Source organism: Colobus angolensis, unplaced genomic scaffold (genome assembly GCF_000951035.1).
Source record: "Colobus angolensis palliatus isolate OR3802 unplaced genomic scaffold, Cang.pa_1.0 Scaffold377, whole genome shotgun sequence".
Taxonomy (NCBI): domain Eukaryota; kingdom Metazoa; phylum Chordata; class Mammalia; order Primates; family Cercopithecidae; genus Colobus; species Colobus angolensis.
Window position 1 is genome coordinate 152,787 of NW_012117121.1, and position 20,122 is coordinate 172,908.

The following is a 20,122-nucleotide window of genomic DNA, read 5'->3' on the forward strand; positions in this document are numbered from 1 at the left end:
GAAAAGCTAAGAGAATTGAAAATGGTTGCCTTTGAAGAAAGGGAACTGAGAATGGTAGCATAAGCCTGGCATAGTTTTTAAACTTTTTTTTTTTTTTTGGTAGAGACAGGGTCTTGCTTTGGTATATAAGTTAGTCTCAAGTTCCTGGGCTCAAGCAATCCTCCTGCCTCAGCCTCCTGAGTAGCTGGGATTACAGGCATGTGCCACCACGCCTGGCTAAGTTTTGTATTTTTAGTAGAGACAGGGTTTCACCATGTTGGTCAGACTGTTCTCGAACTCCTGACCTTGTGATCCACCCGCCTCGGCCTCCCAAAGTGTTGAGATTACAGGCATGAACCATTGCACTGGCCAATAGTACTTGTTATCTCACTAGTTGAGGTTAATGGCAGCTAATGAATCTTATCTTTCCTCTGCTAGAGAAGTCTGTATTATCCAGTCAATAGCTAATCAATCGATTAAAAGAGATAAGCCAACCTTTGGCACAAAGCATACATGCCATTCATTCTGGATTATTTTCTTTAAAATTTGTTGCTATCAACACTTGGGGCTCAGAGGTATAGACTCTGAAATGATAGTTATTTTCCTTTTGTATACTTAATATAATGTGCATTTCTCTAGGAGCAGAAAGTAATAATGAAGGAGTGATCTGCTACCCTTGAAACCTATACTGGGATTATCATTCATTCAATGCGTGTTTAACTTTGCACTTTGTACGCGGCACTATGCTAGTGCTGGAAACATCAGTAAAGCCAAACCGACTTAAGTCCTGTCCTAATGAAGGAGAACTAGCAAGAAATACAGTAAATATAGTAAATGAATAAAGTACATAGTATGTAAAAGGTGATCCAAACTGGAGGAGGGAAAGGGCAGGATAAGGGTTGGGGAGTTAACAGTTTTAAATGGAGGTACATGGGGATTGAGTTGGCCTGTGGAAAAGCTGACATTCAAGCAGGTCTTTGACTGGGAGGGAAAGGCCTGTGTGGCTATGGAAGGGAAGTGCATTCCAGGCAGAGGAATCCTCTCTGTGTGCCAGGTACACCATGCTGAGTACTGCAGGGGCACAGATGGATGATACGTGGTTTCTACCATTGGGGGTTGACAGGCTAGAAACAAAATTCAGGCTTGAAGATAAATGCAGAGAAGCCTTATGGCAAGGTAGAATTTTTCTAAGGTTCTCTGTTGAATAATACAAGCTAAGAAAATATGAAAAATTATTCCCATTTCAAGAATGAAGCCAGGTTAAGTGATAGACCAAAGGACCTCTACCAGGAAAGCTTCTCACTCTTGGCTCTGAGCTCTCTTCCTCCTCAGAAGTTGCTGCCTCTCCCTGAGGCCGCACGCTGCCATGAGTCCTTTTGACTCTCCGTGAGTCACCCCACTGCCATGACTCCTTCGGAGGGGGTGTCTGACCTTTTGCTTCAGGCCTCTTCTGGGCCTCACAGTAACCCTTGTGAAGCTGAAGATGGGAGCTCTCATCTTCCCTAACCCAGAGCCAACCTTGGCCTCTCTGAGTCATTTGCTGCCAGTGCCCTGTGTTCGTTGTTTGGAAGAGAGGGATTTTCAGGCATCCCGCCCCTCACCCACCTGACCTAACCATGCGGATTCCTGACACCACAGGCAGAGGACTGTTCTTCAGGTTCCTCTGAAGACCACCTATTCAGATGCTTGCTTCTTTTCCTTCTGGCCTGTGATGACAGAGACCCCGCCCCAGCAATTTCCACCTCACACTCCATTCTCATAAGTAGGTAGAATTTTCTCATCCCATATTTATGGTTGAGGAGGAGACAGATGCTGAGAAGTTAAATAATCTACCCCAAATCACACAGCTGTGAGTGATGGGGCCTGTACTTCTGTTGCACCAAGCTACTGTCCATCAGGGACTTGCCTCACCCTTGCTTTCTGCCAGCCCTGGGCTTGCCTTAAAAAGGACATCATATGCATAAGACACTGGTTAAAAGGTACAGCATGGTCCCTGGAGATGCTCACTCTTACAACTGGCCTGTCCTTGGGGCAGCAGCTCCTCACAGGCCCCTAAGAGGTAGACCTCCTGCCTGTGGCTGCCAGGACCCTCCTCTCCATCACAGGTCTTCCTCCTCAAGAACCTTTCTGGTTTCCTGTTGCTTTTTATATTAAATATTTCCCTCAGGTTAGCATCCTGAGTGTCCCTTTTACTGGTTGTCCACTCCCCGTGTCTGTAAACAACTTCGTTTTCAGCCTTGGTGCTCTGGCTCAGCTGCTTCTACCATGCACATAGGATTTAGGTGCATTCAGGACCTGTCCCTTCTTTTCAAGGGCCTTGCCAGTGCCTCCTTGTTGTCATTATCTTTGCACAGATAACCTTCCTAGATAACCCCACCCCAGGAAACTGTCCCCATACGCCGGGTTCCCTCTGCCATGATTAGTTTGTATTTGTGAATGTGTTACTTGGTTGTGTTCCCTGAATATTTATTTGGTTTTCCGAGCTAAACTGTAATTTATTTGAAGGCACAAACCAAGTCTCATAATTCTATTAAGTAACTAGAAGGAGTAAATTATTGTTAATGTTCCAATTGGCTAATGTCTATTTCATCTTTTACTTATCAGATTTACAAATGCTTAATATTCTGAAATATTTCACTCTCATTTACAAAAACATCAGATTCTAATAAGCAGAAGATAAAGTTCAATGCCCCCAGCACATAGCAGTTTTGAGTTGCACTTTTAAACTCACTTCTTAATCCATTTCAGGGTTTTCAATTGTTCACAGTTAATTCTTCTTACCAAGGGTGTATTACACTTGCTCAGCATTGAATGATATGGAAAGAACGGCCTTTCTTTCCTGCATAACTGACTTTACTTTTGTTCATAGGTTGAAATCAGCCCTTCCATTTCACTGCAGTATTATATTAGTGGCATTTTTATTTAGGAAAAAAAAAAAGCTTTCTTCCACATGAACTTTTGTTACAAATCAGTTTATTGGGGCCAATCAATGGGCAAGACCTATGAAAGGGTGTGGATTATCTGGTTGGTCCTTTGTGTGGCAAAAGGCTTAGATGCTGCTTAGTACTCTCTCATTCTTCATCATGTAAAGAAGTGTTTTTTTGAAGGATCAACACCTGACTGAGCCCTGCCTTTTTCATGGAAATGTTTTCACCTGAGTTGCTGCTTATGGTACTAAGAATTAGTTAACTAATACTTATTTAACCTCGGAACAATGTTTATCATAATCCGATTGGCAGATAGTCATTTTACTTAGGCTCTTTCTTTGTAGCATCAGGACTAGCAAATCTCAGCAAAGAGTATGCTGGGAGCAATTTCTTTTTTCCCAAATAGGTTATCACTCTGCTTTTTTTGCTTTCCGTCAAGGGGCATGTTTGGGCACTGTGGACATTAAGGCTGGTGGCCACACATTAGTAAGGTGGAGGTCCCCTCTTGGGATGAGCACCACTTTTATTTTTAAAGCTGCATCCCCATTTCATGCTGCTGGCAGCATTTCTCTTCAGATGAATCCCTTGCAGTTTATCACATTAATACATTCGGAGCTGTTTTTCATGATAAAGCGTCCTTACGAGCATTACCACTAATTAATACACAAAATGGACCGGCACAACTTAATAATTTGGTAATGTTTTTCAATGTTTTCTTAAAGATGGCACTTTACAAGTCAAGACCCGAACTTGCCTGGGTCATGACCTCTTTGCAGTGTTTGGAGTCTTGTTAAACAAGAAGAAAAGCAAAACATAAATTAGCGTCTCCATTATAAGTTGCTGTACATTTCCCAATCTTTCAACACTTTGAAGAGCATAGTCACTGTTAATGTAAGAACATCTCATGAGGAAACTGGCAGTGATTTTAAAAGTCCGGCTTTCTGGAATGAGTAAGAAGCTTCTTCCTCAGTGCCACTCTTCTAGGGCCAGCATTGTCCTTTGTGAGAAAGGAGCAAGATGAGGAAGTTTGCATTATGGACTATGGGACATTAAAACGCTAAGGAAAAAGAGAAGTAACAGTTACCTTTAATCATACTGAGGTATCGGCATGTGTGGCCTTTGGCATCTGTTAGTCTTTAGGACTGTGTTCCCAAGTTTGCAATTGGAATTTAGTGTTAAAAAAATAAGTATAAAAGCGCCACTTTTTGTTATAGTAAAAACGTATGTCTTTACTCGATTGCAATTACTGCAACACCCCAGCTTTTGTTGTTGTTTTGCCCTTGGACTTACGTATTTCTGTTCCTCTGTCTTAGAATGTCCTTCCCCTTCATCTTCCTAATCAACCTACTCATTCCTTAAGACTCAACTCATGTATCATCTCCTCCAGAAAAAGCTTTCTCTGCCACGTGTTTCTTCCCTCTACCTGACATCCTTGTGCATAATACCTCCACCTTTCTATATTGTATTATAATTATCTCTTTTGTATCTGTCTTTCTGTGAAAGGTCTGTTGCATATTCATCTAGGAACTTGGTAAATGTCTGATAATAAGCATTTGATTTTTGCCTACTTGGTTCCTCAAATAATAATAATGATTACCCTTTAATCTGAATACTCACAGGTGTACTTCTATCTCATATTCTTTGCACAGTCATCTGTTAAGCTAATAGCTAATTGTACCAGAGGGTCTCAGCTTTGTTCCTTTGACCTGCATTGGCTTGTGGTGGTACATTGCCCATTCTTGGCACAGCAGGTGGATAAAAACAATGAGTAACATTGAGAAAGGCTGACGTGTCTTATTGACAGTAGTGGTATAATGTTTACCAAACCCAAATTGAAATTGTTTTGGTTTCTTAAAATCTTTTCCCGATAGCACATTTATTTTAATGTTCTGCATTTCTAAGATCTGTGTATAAGTTCAATGATTAGTCTTTACTGAAGAATTATCTATGGACTGAGTGTATATTATAAATCTAGTAACATAAGTTTAAAACTTATTCCTCTTCCATTTTCCAAGTAAACTTTTTTAGTAATGTGTTTTTCTTTGTAAAGAGAGGCAGTATATGATTTGGGTCTGGATCCGGTTTCCAGTCTTGGCTCCATCATGTATTGGTTATTTGACCTTGAACACAAATGACTTATATCTGTGAGACTCAATAGCTTCGTCAGTAAAATGGGGATAGTACTAGTACTGCATTTTCATGAGTATAATGAACATTAATTGAGAGACTGATCTGGAGAGGTGCCATACTGCAAAAGAGGATTAAGCGGAGTTCTCCCTATTAAATGGCGAGATACCCAGAAATATTACCCTGTTGACTCCAGTATGCTGGCAACAAGGCTTTATAGTCTTTGGGAAGGAGACTGGAAGATTCTTCTCTGGGAAGAATGTACGTATACTGACCTTTGAGGGATCCCCAGTAGTCAGCCAAGTCTTACCTAATCATCCTATAGTGAAGCTCCTGGACACAGAATTTCCAGTCATAGTTTAGCTCTTTTTTTTTTTTTTTTTTTTGAGACGGAGTCTCACTCCGTCGCGCAAGCTGGAGTGCAGTGGCACGATCTCGGCTCACTGGGTTCATGCCATTCTGCTGCCTCAGCCTCTCGAGTAGCTGGGACTATAGGTGCCTGCCACCATGCCTGGCTAATTTTTTTTGTATTTTTAGTAGAGATGGGGTTTCACCCTGTTAGCCAGGACGGTCTCCATCTCCTGACCTTGTGATCTGCCCGCCTCGGCCTCCCAAAGTGCTGGGATTACAGGTGTGAGCCACCACGCCCGGCCCATAGTTTAGCTCTTAAATATGAATAGCTATCCAGCAATCACCAGACACTTTGAGGAAAGCCTCCTGTAAACAAATTGGAAAAAGGGGCAAGTCATAGGAAACAGACAAAACAAAGAAGAGAAGAAAATATCATTTTTGCCTTCTATAATATTCACAGGTTTGTTTTTTGAGATGGAGTCTCACTTTGTCACCCAGGCAGGAGTGCAGTGGTGCCATCTCGGCTCACTCCAGCCTCAGCCTCCTGGGCTCAAGCAATCTTCTCACCTCAGGCTCCCAAGTAGCTGGGACTACAGGCATTTGCCACCACACCTGGCTAATTTTGGTATTTTTGTCAAGACGAGGTTTCACCATGTTACCCATATAGGTCTCAAACTCCTGGGCTCAAGCGATCTGTCCATCTGGGCCTCCCAAAGTACTGGGATTACAGGTGTGAGCCACTGGCCTCAGAGATCTAAAACAAGATATTGTATTTTAATTGCACAGGATGCAAGTTAAAAAGAAAACATTCAGAAAACAAGAAGAGCTCTTAGAACTGAAAAATAAGTTAGTTTAAAGGTTGGAAGACAAAGTTGATACTAACCTGAAAAGTATTAGAAGGAGAAAGAAATAAAAACTAAGAGTAAAAAAATAAGAAAATTAGAAGATTAGTCCTAGAGGATCAATATCCAACTAAGAGGTTCCCAGTGGGTGATACAGAGAAAATGAATGGGAGGAAGTCTCCAGGAGACATATTTCCTAGAATTAAATGATTGGAATTTCCAGTTTAGAAAGAAGGTATCTAGTGCCAACAAAATCAGTAAAGAAGGAACCACCTTAGGATATGTAGTTTTCAAATTGCAGAACATAGGGATGAAGAAAAGATTCTGAAAGTTTTGTATTAAAAAGGTTAGAAACAAAAGATCAAAGATCAGATAGCATTTGTCTTTTAGCCTTCAGTGCCTTCAAAATTGCAAGAAAAAATTATTTCTAACCTTTTTATTTATTTATTTATTGAGATAGTTTCGTTCTTGTTGCCCAGGCTGGAGTGCAATGGTGTGATCTCGGCTCACTGCAACCTCTGATTCTTGAGTTCAAGCATTCTCCTACCTCAGCCTCCCAAGTAGCTGGGATTACAGGACAGCTAATTTTGTATTTTTAGTAGAGATGGGGTTTCACCATGTTGGTCAGGCTGGTCTCAAACTCCTGACCTCAGGTGATCACCTGCCGCGGCCTCCCACAGCATTGGAATCACAGGCATGAGCCAGCGCACCCAGCTTCTAACCTTATTTTTTAGAACTAGACAAACTATTAAGACAAAGGATGTAATATTAAGGCTAGAATAAAGGTATTTCCAGACATGCAAGGTCTTTAAAATTTTACCGGCTGGGCGCAGTGGCTCAAGCCTGTAATCCCAGCACTTTGGGAGGCCGAGACGGGCGGATCACGAGGTCAGGAGATCGAGACCATCCTGGCTAACCCAGTGAAACCCCGTCTCTACTAAAAAATACAAAAACCTAGCAGGGCGAGGTGGCGGGCGCCTGTAGTCCCAGCTACTCGGGAGGCTGAGGCAGGAGAATGGTGTGAACCCGGGAGGCGGAGCTTGCAGTGAGCTGAGATCCGGCCACTGCACTCCAGCCTGGGCAACAGAGTGAGACTCCGTCTCAAACAAAATAAAAAATTTACCTCCCTCTCACTCTTTCTCAGGAAGCTTTTGGGTATATGCAGCACAGACAAGGGGATAGATGAGGAAAAGGAAGGCTAGGATACAGGGAATCTAACAGAGGGGAGAGGAACGCTCCAGAACTTCAGCAGTGCCCCAGGCCTAGAGAGTCACCACTTCAGATTGAACTGTGAACACAGAGGACTCCTGGAGGGGAATTTCTTCAAGAACACAACTTTAAACTATGTAATGTGTTTGAATATACTGAAAGGAGACTTGTGATTGTGTTTAGAGACAAACTTGTGGTAAGCACCTGGTAAACTAAGCGAAGGGGAAAAAGGCAATTAACTCCAGTAAAACAAAATGTTGTCCAAAAAAGGAAAATGTAATAGTACTCTGCGTGGCCTAACTGTAAACCACATTTGTATAAACATAATAAATACTGAATATAGATTTAACTAAAGACTGAAATAACTATATTGGAAGGACGTAAAAAGGGGCATGTGGTGGGGGAGGGGGGTAGTGCAAAATTAATAACAAATCCTCATCTTCTATGGTAGGAATTTAAAGCTGAAAACAGGCCGGGCACGGTGACTCACGCCTGTAATCCCAGCACTTTGGGAGGCCAAGGTGGGCAGATCATGAGGTCAGGAGGTGGAGACCATCCTGGCTAACATGGTGAAACCCCATCTCTACTAAAAAAAAATACAAAAAATTAGCTGGGCGTGGTGGTGGGCGCCTGTGGTCCCAGCTACTCGGGAGGCTGAGGCGAGAGAATGGCGTGAACCCGGGAGGCAGAGCTTGCAGTGAGCCAAGATCACACCACTGCACTCCAGCCTGGGCAGCAGAGCGAGACTCCATCTCAAAAAAAAAAAAAACATAAAGCTGAAAACAGAAATCTAAAACTAGTAATGTAACCTTATTATTTAAAGATAAGGAAGTAAATATAAGAAGAAAAGCTAAGAGAATTGAAAATGGTTGCCTTTGAAGAAAGGGAACTGAGAATGGTAGCATAAGCCTGGCATAGTTTTTAAACTTTTTTTTTTTTTAATATTTCAGGGTTAAAAGTAAAAATGAAAAATATTAAATGTGACAATTATGGAAAGCACTTTAGCCCATGCCTTTTACAGTTCAGTGTTGCATAAATGTAAACTATTATTACCCTGCTCCTTCTAAAAAGTGTACTAAAGCCTTGTAAAGCCAGCGCCACATACTTTTTATTCATTTCATCTTTTTTCCCCATTTCCCACCATACATGTGCCATGTTGGCTCTAAGGAAGGAATTACATACATACATGTCAGTATCTTTCCATTTGGTTTGTGTATTTTCCTGATTTACTAATCCATTGTTTTATTGATGTGAATGAGAAGGAGCTGTTCACATGTTGCCACTTTCTGAATCATGTTGGTACCTTTTTTCAGGATTTTCAGGAAAATCCTGAATTGTTTTCTTCTCTTTTGCCAGTCATTTGCATTTGTAAGTGGCTTTTGCAAATTGTGTTCAAGCTTACTCTAGTTTCCTAATTAGTCTTATGTACATTTTAACACATTTTCTCCCTATGATCAGGGCCGCAAGCTTCTTATCATTGGGACCACTAGCCGCAAAGATGTCCTTCAGGAGATGGAAATGCTTAATGCTTTCAGCACCACCATCCACGTGCCCAACATTGCCACAGGAGAGCAGCTGTTGGAAGCTTTGGAGGTGAAAATGAGTCAATGGATTGCACACTGTTTTTAAGAAAGGAATTGAGGCTGAAATGACTGGTACCACATTATACCTGGTGTTTCGTTTTTATGCTAATCCAGAACATGGGGCCCGGGGATATTACAGGTTGTGTATCCCTTATCCAAAATGTCTGGGACTAGGCCAGGCACGGTGGCTCATGCCTGTAATCCCAGCACTTTGGGAGGCCAGGGCAGGTGGATCACTTGAGGTCAGAAGTTCGAGACCAGCCTGGCCAACATGGTGAAACCCTATCTCTACTAAAAATACAAAAATAAGCCGGGCATGGTGGCGGGCGCCTGTAGTCCCAGCTACTCAGGAGGCTGAAGCAGGAGAATTGCTTGAACCTGGGAGGCGGAGCTTGCAGTGAGCCAAGATTGTGCCACTGCACTCCAGTCTGGGCAAGAGAGCAAGACCGTCTAACAACAAAAAATGCCTAGGACCAGAAGTGTTTCAGATTTCAGATTGTTTCAGATTTCAGATTTTTTCAGATTTTGGAATACTGCATTATATTTAGGTTGAGCATCTCTAATCTGGAAATCTGAAATGCGTCAGTGAGCATTTCCTTTGAATGTCATGTTGGCACTCAAAAAGTTTCCGATTTTGGAGCATTTTAGATTTCAGATTTTTGGATTAGGGGTACTCAACCTGTACCTCCAGTTGTTTTCAGGAATTAGAGGAGAAAGATGAGTATACATGACAGTGAATTAATTTCCCATTCCTCAATGTAGGCAGCTACAAACTGCCAGGAATTAATTGCTCTGTATCCAGCATGAGTGATGTATATAGATTACTTGGACCAGAAACTTGAATGGGTGGCAGTGTGGGGGTAAGGTAATCACTGTATAGAAAAATTAACCATTCATAATGGCTTTTAGCACATTTCCTTGCATTTAATAAATTGGAACGATGATTAAAGCCTTAGAAATGTCAAAAACTACAGAAGTAAAAGGAACTTTATTAACAAGTTTAGAAATAGAAATGTTTTCTTAATTTTTTGAAAATGACAAAGTCATTTTTAAAGAATGTTCTTCATTTAACTTTTAATATCAATATTCACAAGTGACTTGGTGAGCTCTATTGGAAAATGTTGCCTACTGAGTTGTTCAGCAGTGGTAGAGTCAGTAAAGCTTCTTAAAGTCCTCAAGGACCCCAACAAAATAGAAATGTATCTATGTGATAAATGTTTCAGGTTACCCATGTAGGCAGGTTTTGTGCAGGAACTAGGTAAGACAATTAAAGGTAGTGTGCTTTGACACATACAGATTGTTCCTAGAAAAGAATGTTAAAATTTTTAATTTATATTTATTATGGATTGGAGCTGTTTTTTTCCCAGCAAATATAAGTTATATGGAGGTCCATAAGAAAATGGGGTTTAGGATACCAGTTTTCACTTTCATGATTGCACCTAATGGGTTTAGGAAGGTCAGACTGGATTTTAAAGTAGAAGACAATTCTATCAACTTGAACAGTTAGGTAATTCTTATCACTCTTCTTTTAAAGGTAAATAGAATTAACCAGTGTTGATGTGTTCACTGTAAAAGTGCTTTGATTATTGTTTATTGTTTTTGTAGCTTTTGGGCAACTTCAAGGATAAGGAACGCACCACAATTTCTCAGCAAGTCAAAGGGAAGAAGGTCTGGATAGGAATCAAGAAGTTACTCATGTTGATCGAGATGTCCCTACAGGTAAGGGACTTCCTTCTCCATATGACTCAGACAGAACAAAGCTTCAGGACACACCAAGAGGGTCCAGTATTTCCTTTGCCAAGGGTTTTAATTAAAGTTTTGATTTTCTTATATTATTTCCAAACTTAATTTGGTAGCCTGCTTCTGAGATTGACCACTTATCAATACTTTTCAACTTCTTAAAATTCAAAAATGGAAGGAAAGATTATATATAAAGTTAGTTTTAATTTAGGGAGCCACTAGATCTTAGAACTAGAAAAGACTTCAGAGAGCAATTGTTCTGCTGCCCCTTCATTTTGGAGATGAGGATACTGTGTGTGCCACAGGCTGTTAGTGAATTATCCAAGATCACTTCGCCAGGTTATTGATGGAGAAGGGATGGTGTTGCACCTCAAGTCAGTAGGCGACCGCACATATACCAAATGGTGTCTGGGAGACTGTTTTAAGGGACAAGTTAATTAAGTTGTGCAGTCTAGACCTGGGATCTGTATATTTGTCCCTGGCTGGGCTCCTAGAAATTTCATGCAAACTACTGTAGAGTTGAAGCATCCAGAATCATGAAGAAAACTAAGCCCCAGGCTGCTGCCTGCGCAAAGACAGATGGAACTTCTTTGGGACTTTCTCGTATCTCCTGGCAACTTACCTTTCCTCTTTTTAGAACTCCACCCTTCCATATTCCCATCCTGTGTCTTCTTGTCCTTATCTGACATACTAGTTAGCTGATAAATATCTCCCTATCAAGCCCTATGAATTCAGAGACCTTGGCTCTTACTGTTGAGTCCAAAGTCCCTGGAACAGAGCCAACACATATGAGGGTGCTTAGTAAACTTTTATTACTATGATTTTTACTATTATTATTATTATTATTATTATTATTCTGAGACAGTGTCTCGCTCTGTCTCCCAGCCTAGAATGCAGTGCCATGATCACAGCTTACTGCAGTTTTGACCTCCCAGGCTCAAGCAATCCTCCTATCTCAGCCTCCCAAGCTGGGACTACCAGCATGTGCTACCATACTCAACTAATTTTTGTATTTTTTTGTAGAGACGTGGTTCACTATGTTGCCCATGCTGGTGTTGAACTCCTGAGCTCAAGTGATCCATCTGCCTCAGCCTCCCAGAGTGCTGGGATTACAGGCCTGCACCACCATGCCTGGCCCTCAGTAACTTCTTTTTTTTTTTTTTTCTTTTGAGACAGTCTCGTTCTGTTACCCAGGCTTGAGTGCAGTGGCATGATCTCGGCTCACTGCAACTTCCACCTCCCGGGTTCAGAGGATTCTCCTGCCTCAGCCTCCTGAGTAGCTGGGATTACAGGCACCCATCATCACGCCCAGCTAATTTTTTGTATTTTTAGTAGAGATGGGCCTCACCATGTTGGCCAAGCTGGTCTTGATCTCCTGACCTCAGGTGATCTGCCCACCTCGGCTTCCCAAAGTGCTGGGATTACAGGCGTGAGCCACTGCACCCGGTCAGTAAACTTTTGCTGGATGAATAACTATAAATTCATTCTGGTCCTAGGTGGACAGAGTGACTGTATTCTAGGCATCATGTGTTACTTACTGATGGTGCTGCCATTCTGCTCGTATGGGCAGTGAGTGGCAGAGGTGAAGTTTCTGTTTCAGTTACATCTGAAATAGGCTCTTAGACCAATAACACATTGGAAACATGAAGTGAATGCTTTGTAATCTTTTCTGGTAAATTTATCTGGAAATAAAATTTCTGTGGCTTTCAGAAATCTAATCTAATCTACTAAGCTTTCAGATGGACTATTTTTAAGTCAATTAATTTATTTTCCATTATGAACCATAAATTAAAGTTACAGACTAACCACTTTGTTTAGACTTATTCTTGGTAAAGGTGCAAATACAGGTGTATTGGCTCTTTCCTTGAAAAAAAGATAAATCTGTCAGATTGTCAGCTTTTTTTTTTTTAAGTTTCAGTTTAATTTTTTTTTCAATAATTGCATAGAAGAAACTATGTGGATTTTTTTCCCCAGCCCTCATCCCTTTCCCTTCCTTTGATGCCTGCAGGTCAGTGATCAAGTTAATGCTTCTTATGCATGTGGGGTAGAGAGTGAGACTGGGGCACTCAGGCCTAATCTGCAGCGACTGACATTTCATAGGCCTCTGAGTTTGAACCCCTTCATGTCAAATGGATTTCGTGCAGCTGAGTGAATTCTCTTTAGATCTGCCTTAGAGAGGCTGAGCCTAAGTGAAGAGGCATGTAGTTTTGCAGAATATAAGTCATGTTACCTCTCTGTTCACTACACGCGATTCTGTTAAAACTTGCACAGAGCTGAGGATCTGCTCTGACTGGATGTCACCTGAGGGAATAAAGTCATTTATCTAGATTACTTTTTTCCTCCCTTTCTCCTGACTTTTAATTCCATAGCTACAGGCAAGTCAGTAAGTTGTTGCTCACATATATTAAATATATTTAATGGGCAAAGAACTGCAAGTACCAACTACAACTGTGCTTCAGCCAGTTCCTTTTTTTTTTTTTTTTAAGAACTTGACAATTGATTCATATGTAATTCTATTCCCAAAGAGGAAAAATGTTTCTTTTGTTAGCTATTCACACTTTTTCTTAGTCCTTTGTAGTCTGACCTCTTACCTTTGATACATTTGAAACTTCTGTTCAGTGTTTTTCTGAGATAGAAGAAATCTTAAAAAAAAAAAAGAAAAAAAGAAAAAAAGTCCGTGGTTGGAGGGGGAGTCCAATTGCACATCTACCCACAGCTGCACTGAGCATTTGAAAGTTATTCCTGGAGGGCAGGGAGTTCCCTCTTGGGAAACAGACTCCTGCTCTGAAACATATTTTAAAAGTTAGGTGTGTTTCTTACAATGAAAATTCATCTTCAGGAATTAAAGATGTTTTTAATGATTGTTTTCTATATAACTTCGTATCTCCTGTGGGCCTACGAGAATAAAGTATATTTAACAAGTTAGTATAAATATGAATAGAAAATGAAAACCAGTATAGTAATAGTTAGTAATAACCACCTGAACCAAGCACCCGAAACAAAAGTTGCACCATTTTTTCTTAGACTCATGACAGGAGACCCAGATTCATCTAGAGATTATTTCAGGAATCAGCAGTAGTCTTCATTTTTTTAGTTTTAGCACAACTTTGTTACTACAAAGAAGAAACTATATGACGGATACTGAAGCTAAGAAAAGCTATATTGTTGATTATGTAGAGTTAATAAAGCTATTTTTTAGTTGTTGAATTAACCTCAACTTGGTATCTTCTACTTTGCTGCGACTTTAGTAGACTATTATACCTTCAACAGATGAATTGGGTGTCATTTGAACCCTGATGAATGGCCCTGTCCAGTCTCACAGCGATGCTTCACAGGTACCAGCACAGGGCACGCCTGGCCCAAGTGCTTATGATGGCCAGTGGACTTGGGTCTTTTGGAACCCAGTGTACGTGGTTCTGGAAAACCCCATTCACTTCCTCCAAATGATGTGATCTGCTTTGTGTGAGAATGCTGGTCAAGGAGCAGGTAACACATTCAGTGACCTAGTGGAGCATTGATGAAGTGTGAAACCGAACATTGCCTTGGCATGAAGCAAGTGCAGAGTTGTTAGAAGGTACCATTAACCCATCTTCATTTCTTCTGATGTATTTAGATGGATCCTGAATACCGTGTGAGAAAATTCTTGGCCCTCTTAAGAGAAGAAGGAGCGTAAGTACACAAAACATTTAATGGCCATCAACCAAACTTACCACCCTGTTAAATCCCTGTGCCTATTGTAAGAGTTGCTTTCCTAGATAAGTTTGTTTCCATTTATTTGAATTCTTCGCTGTGTTGTAGGTCCGAGAGACCAAGCAAGGAAGTTGGTTGTACTGTTGGTTTGCTCTCCCTGTCCTGCTTCGCAAAACTTCCTTGTCACAATGCAGGAAAAACTTAATGGTACATATCTATCGGAACCTGCTTTTACATGCATGGAGATGTGACCATTTTCTTTTGTGAAGTGCTCATCTAATAGCAAATGCATAGTGGGAAATGTAGGATAACCATTAAGAAGCTTTTAGTGACTTTTTTTTTTTTTATAGTTTTTTACAGACCCTCATCTGGTTTTTTGTGTTTTGGTATTTCTTTTGCAGTAGCCCCCTTGATTTTGATTGAAAATGAACTATTTGAAACCCACAGTGACCAAGGGAAGTGACCAAGGTGAAGATGGCCTGGGATCTTCACTGTCTTACTCAAGATACTGGACTAAGTGGAACGTTCTCTACCTTCAACACGTGCTCACTCTGCATGATTAGTGCAATAAAACCCCCTTCCTTATGCGTACTGAGATAGCTTAGTGTCTTGTGGAAGGTGTAAATTTGGTTTAGAATGCTGCGCTTACCTTCCCATGCAGGCTCAAGTGATTCCTTCTTGCTCAGTCCCTCTGTGTGGGAACCATCCAGTACTTGTGGACACTACACGTTTCAGGCTCTCTACTAGCACATCACCCCTGAAAACTCTCAGTGTAATGAATGTTGCATGATAACAATTAGCCGATTAGAAGGCAGACTTTCTACATCCAAACCTGGCTTAGTAAATCGAGGCGTGGGCCAGAGATGCTCTGACAGCTGTCCTGAGCTAACACTAAAGGTCACTGGGTATTTGGTTAAAGGTCTCCCACAAGACTGGTTATTCTCTTTGCCTGAAGAAACAAGGCATTGAATGTCTAAAATGCTGTTCTCAATCATTGTCAGAGATGTTTTCAAGTTGCAGTCAGAAGATCTTTCTTAATAGAAAGTCAGATGACTACCGTGTTGGTTGTGACTTTCCCTTAGTATAACTAATTTGCTCTGTGGTCAGAGATATGCTAATTATTACCACTTAGTAGATGTTGTTAAAAACATGTGAAAGACAGGTATGGAAAAAGCATACACCCCCAAACAGAAAGGAGTTATTAAAGTAATTTACAAACCTCTTGGCACTAATTAGTGTCCAACTCCAAGTGGGTCAATTCCTTAGTATAATATTAAGGCTTATTAGTATCACTGCTTTTTCCTTAGCTTAATGACTTACTTAGAATTTATCCTTTATTTTAATTCATCTGTACTATCTAGTGTCTAAATAAAACACTATTCTCCAGAAAAATCAATCGTTTTCTAGCCCTCTCCCTCAGTGCTTTACTGTCCATTCCAATACATTGAACACATTTCCTTTACCCTCCACACACTTCTTCCAAAAGGAAGCACCCATTGAGTCCTTTTGAGGGCGACCTGTCTTATCACTGACTGACTTAGCAGGAATTTAATTAGGTCATATTTGGTGATGAGACTCATGGAGCGTGCCTCTCTCTCCCCATTGCTGCTTAAAATCCAAGGACAAGCGATTAGAAGCCGTCCTAAGGTGCTTACACCACATGCCACCCATGAGGCTTGTGGCCACAGTGGCACTTGGGTGTGGCTCTTCTGTCATTTGTCCCCATGTGAGAAAGCAAATCATCTCCAAATCTTGCTATTTATATACTTTACTTGGAGACTTGTATGTTATATCTTCTTTGTTTTGGGTTTTCTTCCCTAGCTTATTTTGTGGCTTTTAAAGAAGTGGATTGTATTGTGAGCTCCTGTGATTCCTGGTGGCCAGTATCCTGGATTCCTCTAAGATCTTGCCTCTTGCCTCCTCATGAAAGCAGCACACATTGTGTTAACTTATGTCTCTTGTTAAATGAGCTTAATGTCTTTGTGTTTTGTCCAAAACTATATTGAAAAATATACATATTGTTTAATGCAAATGAAGGAATGCAATAAAGAGTAAATATACTTGAAAATGTTCTGTAGACCAGTGTTTCATATAGAACTACATGGACAGCTGACAGGAATGGAGGAAGAAGGAGGGGGGCTCAGGAAAGAAACCTCACATAAAAATCATCCCTCACATTATGCTACTTGTAACAAAACATTGTTTTGTTACAAGTAGCATAATGTGAGGGATGATTTTAATTTTAAAAATCTCTTAATTATTTAGAAAGTATAGTTACTTTCCTTAGTATATTATATACTATATGGTATATTATATTATACCAGCTACTCAGGAGACTGAGGCAGGAGAATCACTTGAACCTGGAGGCAGAACCAGAGTAGCTGGGATTAACAGGCATGTGCCACCACACCCAGCTGTTTTTTGCATTTTTAGTAGAGATAGGTTTTCACCATGTTGGCCAGACTGGTCTTGAACTCCTGACCTCAAGTGATCCGCCCACCTCAGCCTCCCTGTTCTTGGATTACAGGCATGAGCCACCGTGCCGGGCATTTTTTTTTTTTTAGTAAGATAAGTATAAAGCATAAAGATGGTTATATATTAACCTTTTCTGATACTGTAGGTTGCAGTGAGCCGAGATCATGCCACTTGCACTCAGCCTGGGTAACAGAGCAATACTTTGTCTCAGAAAAAAGAAAAAACTCAGGTACCTAAGCCACAAACAAGGTTAGTAATAAGAGTTGTTGCTCAATTAGAGCTACTCCTTTCTGTGAAATGTACAAACCAAGGAACTTAAAGGCTCTCAGTAAGATTGCTTCACATGGTTCATTTTTGTATCCTCCATAGTTTTTTACATTTTTCTGAGTTATTAGATCTCTTAGCCTCCTATAAACCTTGATCCTTAGCATTGGCTCAGGTTAGGACAGGAGGCAGCTCAGAAAATCCACAAGGCCCTGTGGGGAAGAGGCCAGCTTCAAGAACTTCCACAACGGGAGTTCCTGGGAGGAGGACCCTGAGGCCGACCTGGTCCCTGCAGAGCCTTGAGAAGGCGGGTTCTTGAAGCTGCCCAAATATTCTTCAAAGCCAGTGCTGTAGAGCAGAGCGTATGAGATTACAGAATGGCCTGTGAAGACGCAAAGGAGACTCCAGCTAGCTGCTGCCTTAGGTTTCTTCATCTATGGGTGAATTGTTAACTGGCTATTTTTTTGTCAGAAGATGTTTTTGAGATCAAAACCTCAAAAGAGGAGGTTATTTTATCCTTTCTAAATTTGTACATCTTCACTGGGACTTTTTTTTTCAATGTCACACAGAAAAATTGCATAATTGTGGCTAAAGTCGGAAATGTGTTTTTACTTTAAGGCTGTCTTTTCATATCCTAAAAATTGCAGCCTCCCCTTTAAAAGTTTCAGCAACAAGTCACAAAGTCATGGAGTAGAATGAAGTGTGTACAAGAATCAAACTGATCAACAGACTTGTTGAAACAGTGAGTCAGCTATAAACAACCACCCCAGCCCAAACACAGAAGGTGAAAGCAGGATTTCATTTTCCTTGCCTGACAACTTGGTCCATAGCCTCTTTAAAGAAGTGACTGGGGGCAGCCGGGCGCGGTGTCTCACACCTGTAATCCCAGCGCTTTGGGAGGCCGAGGCGGGCAGATCACCTGAGGTCAGGAGTTCGATGCCAGCCTGACCAACATGGTGAAACCCCATCTCTATTAAAAATACACAATTAGCCGGGCATAGTGGCTCATGCCTGTAATCTCAGCTACTTGGGAGGCTGAGGCAGGAGAACTGTTTGAACCTGGGAGGTAGAGGTTGCAGTGAGCCAAGATCATACCACTGCACTCCAGCCTGGGCATCTGTCTAAGTGACTGGGGAAGGGTGTGTATGAGAGTTCAAGAAAGCATGTAAATTGCAGAATTTATTGCAAAACGATCTAGAGTTTCTCATCAGCTGGCAAGCCGTACTGAGACTGGGTCCTGGAGATGAGCCCACAAGGGTGTGTGCTGGACGGGCACCATGGCATTAAGATGCAGCAGATAGCGCCTGTGATGGGCAAGCATCCCAAGTGGGTGAAGACAAAAGATCCAAGGAAGGATCATGTTTGAAATTTTCCCAGCATATACTCCACACAACTTCTGTCTTACTATTTTGGGAGTAACAGTGGCAGTGTAGCAGCAATGCTTAGCTGCACTGACTTCACTCGCGTGTGCAGACCAGCCACACACACGAGAACATGTCCCTACGTCCAGAGCCACCACAGGAGACAGCATTAGATAACACCAAGAATCATCTCGCCATCATGTTTCCTTGCTTTTCTGCTTTTTCCCTACCTTCTTTCCTTCTACCTTTCTTTGTACTTCATTCCCTCATCCTTGAACTGTCTCACATGCTTTCCTTCCCTTCTTTCTTCATAAAGTAATATTGCTTTGAAAGATATCTTCTCATTATGTTGTCTCTTTCAGAGTTTTAAACAACGTCCTCTTGTGTTTAGATGTTTATAAGTATTTATACATAGGGGGAAACTACAGGTTCAAGCACAGCTATAAACTGTATTCTCCTTAACCATCAAATAAGATTGGGCGGGGCGTGGTGGCTCACCCAGTAATCCCAACACTTTGGGAGGCTGAGGTGGGAGGACCCCCTGAACCCAGGAGTTTGAGACCAGTGGGCAACACAGCAAGACCCCATCTCTACAAAAGATTTGAATTACCGTGGTGGAGTGCGCCTGAGTCCTAGTTACTTGGGAGGCCGAGGAGGATCATTTAAGCCCAGGGGGTCAAGGCATGTTAAGCCATGATCATGCCACTGTACTCCTGAGTGACATAGACACTTGTCTCTTAAAAAATTAAAAACTATGATTAATTATAGGATTACAAATGGTCTTCATTAGTATGAATACGGGCCATGTAAATATTTGGCAATCTTAATTGATTGAAAAAGGACTGGCCAGATGGGGTGGCTCATGCCTGTAATCCCAACAGTTTGAGAGGCCGAGGTGGGAGGATCACTTGAGGCTAGGAGTTCAAGACCAGCCTGAGCAACATAGCAAGACCTCATCTCTAAAAAAATTTTTAAATTAGCTGGGCATGGTGACACATGGCCTATGGTCCCAGCTACATGGGAGCCTGAGGTAGGAGGTCACTTGAGCCCAGGAAGTTGAGGCTGCAGTGAGCCGTGATCACACCACTGCATTCCAGTCTGAGCAACAGAGCAAGATCCTATCTCAAAAAAAAAAAAAAAAACAGGAAAAAGTACCCAGAATGCTGGGATAGGTAAGTTCAGGTTGAGCATCCCTAATCTAAAAATCCAAAATCTGAAGTGCTCTAAAATCTAAAACTTTTCAGCACCGACAGGGTGCCACAAGTGAAAAATTCCACACCTGACCTTGTGTGACAGCAATCAAAATTCAAAATGCAGTCAAAACTGTTTCATGCACAAAATTATTAAAAATATTTTATCAAATTACCTTCAGGCTGTGTGTGTAAGGTGCATAGGAAACAAACGAATTTCGTGTCTAGACTTGGGTCCCATCCTCAAGATACCTCATTGTATATATGCAAATCTTCCAAAGTCTGAAACATTTCTGGTCCCAAGCATTTCAGAAAAGGTATAGTCAACCTTCGTTAGCTTTATGCAAAAGTAAAATAAAAAGTCAAAATGAAATAAAAATGACC

At 41.3% G+C, this 20,122-nt stretch overlaps 1 protein-coding gene across 5 annotated transcripts in view; it reads left to right on the top strand.

The window, feature by feature from the left end:
- NSF (N-ethylmaleimide-sensitive factor) overlaps positions 1 to 16,516 on the top strand; it is a 143,446-nt gene extending 126,930 nt beyond the window's left edge. For 3 of the 5 annotated variants that reach the window (XM_011953902.1, XM_011953898.1, XM_011953899.1), the window contains 4 exons: positions 8,894 to 9,028; positions 10,624 to 10,737; positions 14,372 to 14,427; positions 14,850 to 16,516. In XM_011953902.1, coding sequence (XP_011809292.1) covers positions 8,894 to 9,028; positions 10,624 to 10,737; positions 14,372 to 14,427; positions 14,850 to 14,871 — 327 coding nt within the window. In that variant the 3' untranslated portion in view covers positions 14,872 to 16,516. Of the gene's footprint in view, positions 1 to 8,893; positions 9,029 to 10,623; positions 10,738 to 14,371; positions 14,432 to 14,556; positions 14,656 to 14,849 lie in introns of all 5 variants that reach the window. The other 2 variants (XM_011953897.1, XM_011953900.1) reach the window with 2 other exon arrangements.
- The last annotated feature ends 3,606 nt before the right edge of the window (positions 16,517 to 20,122 follow it).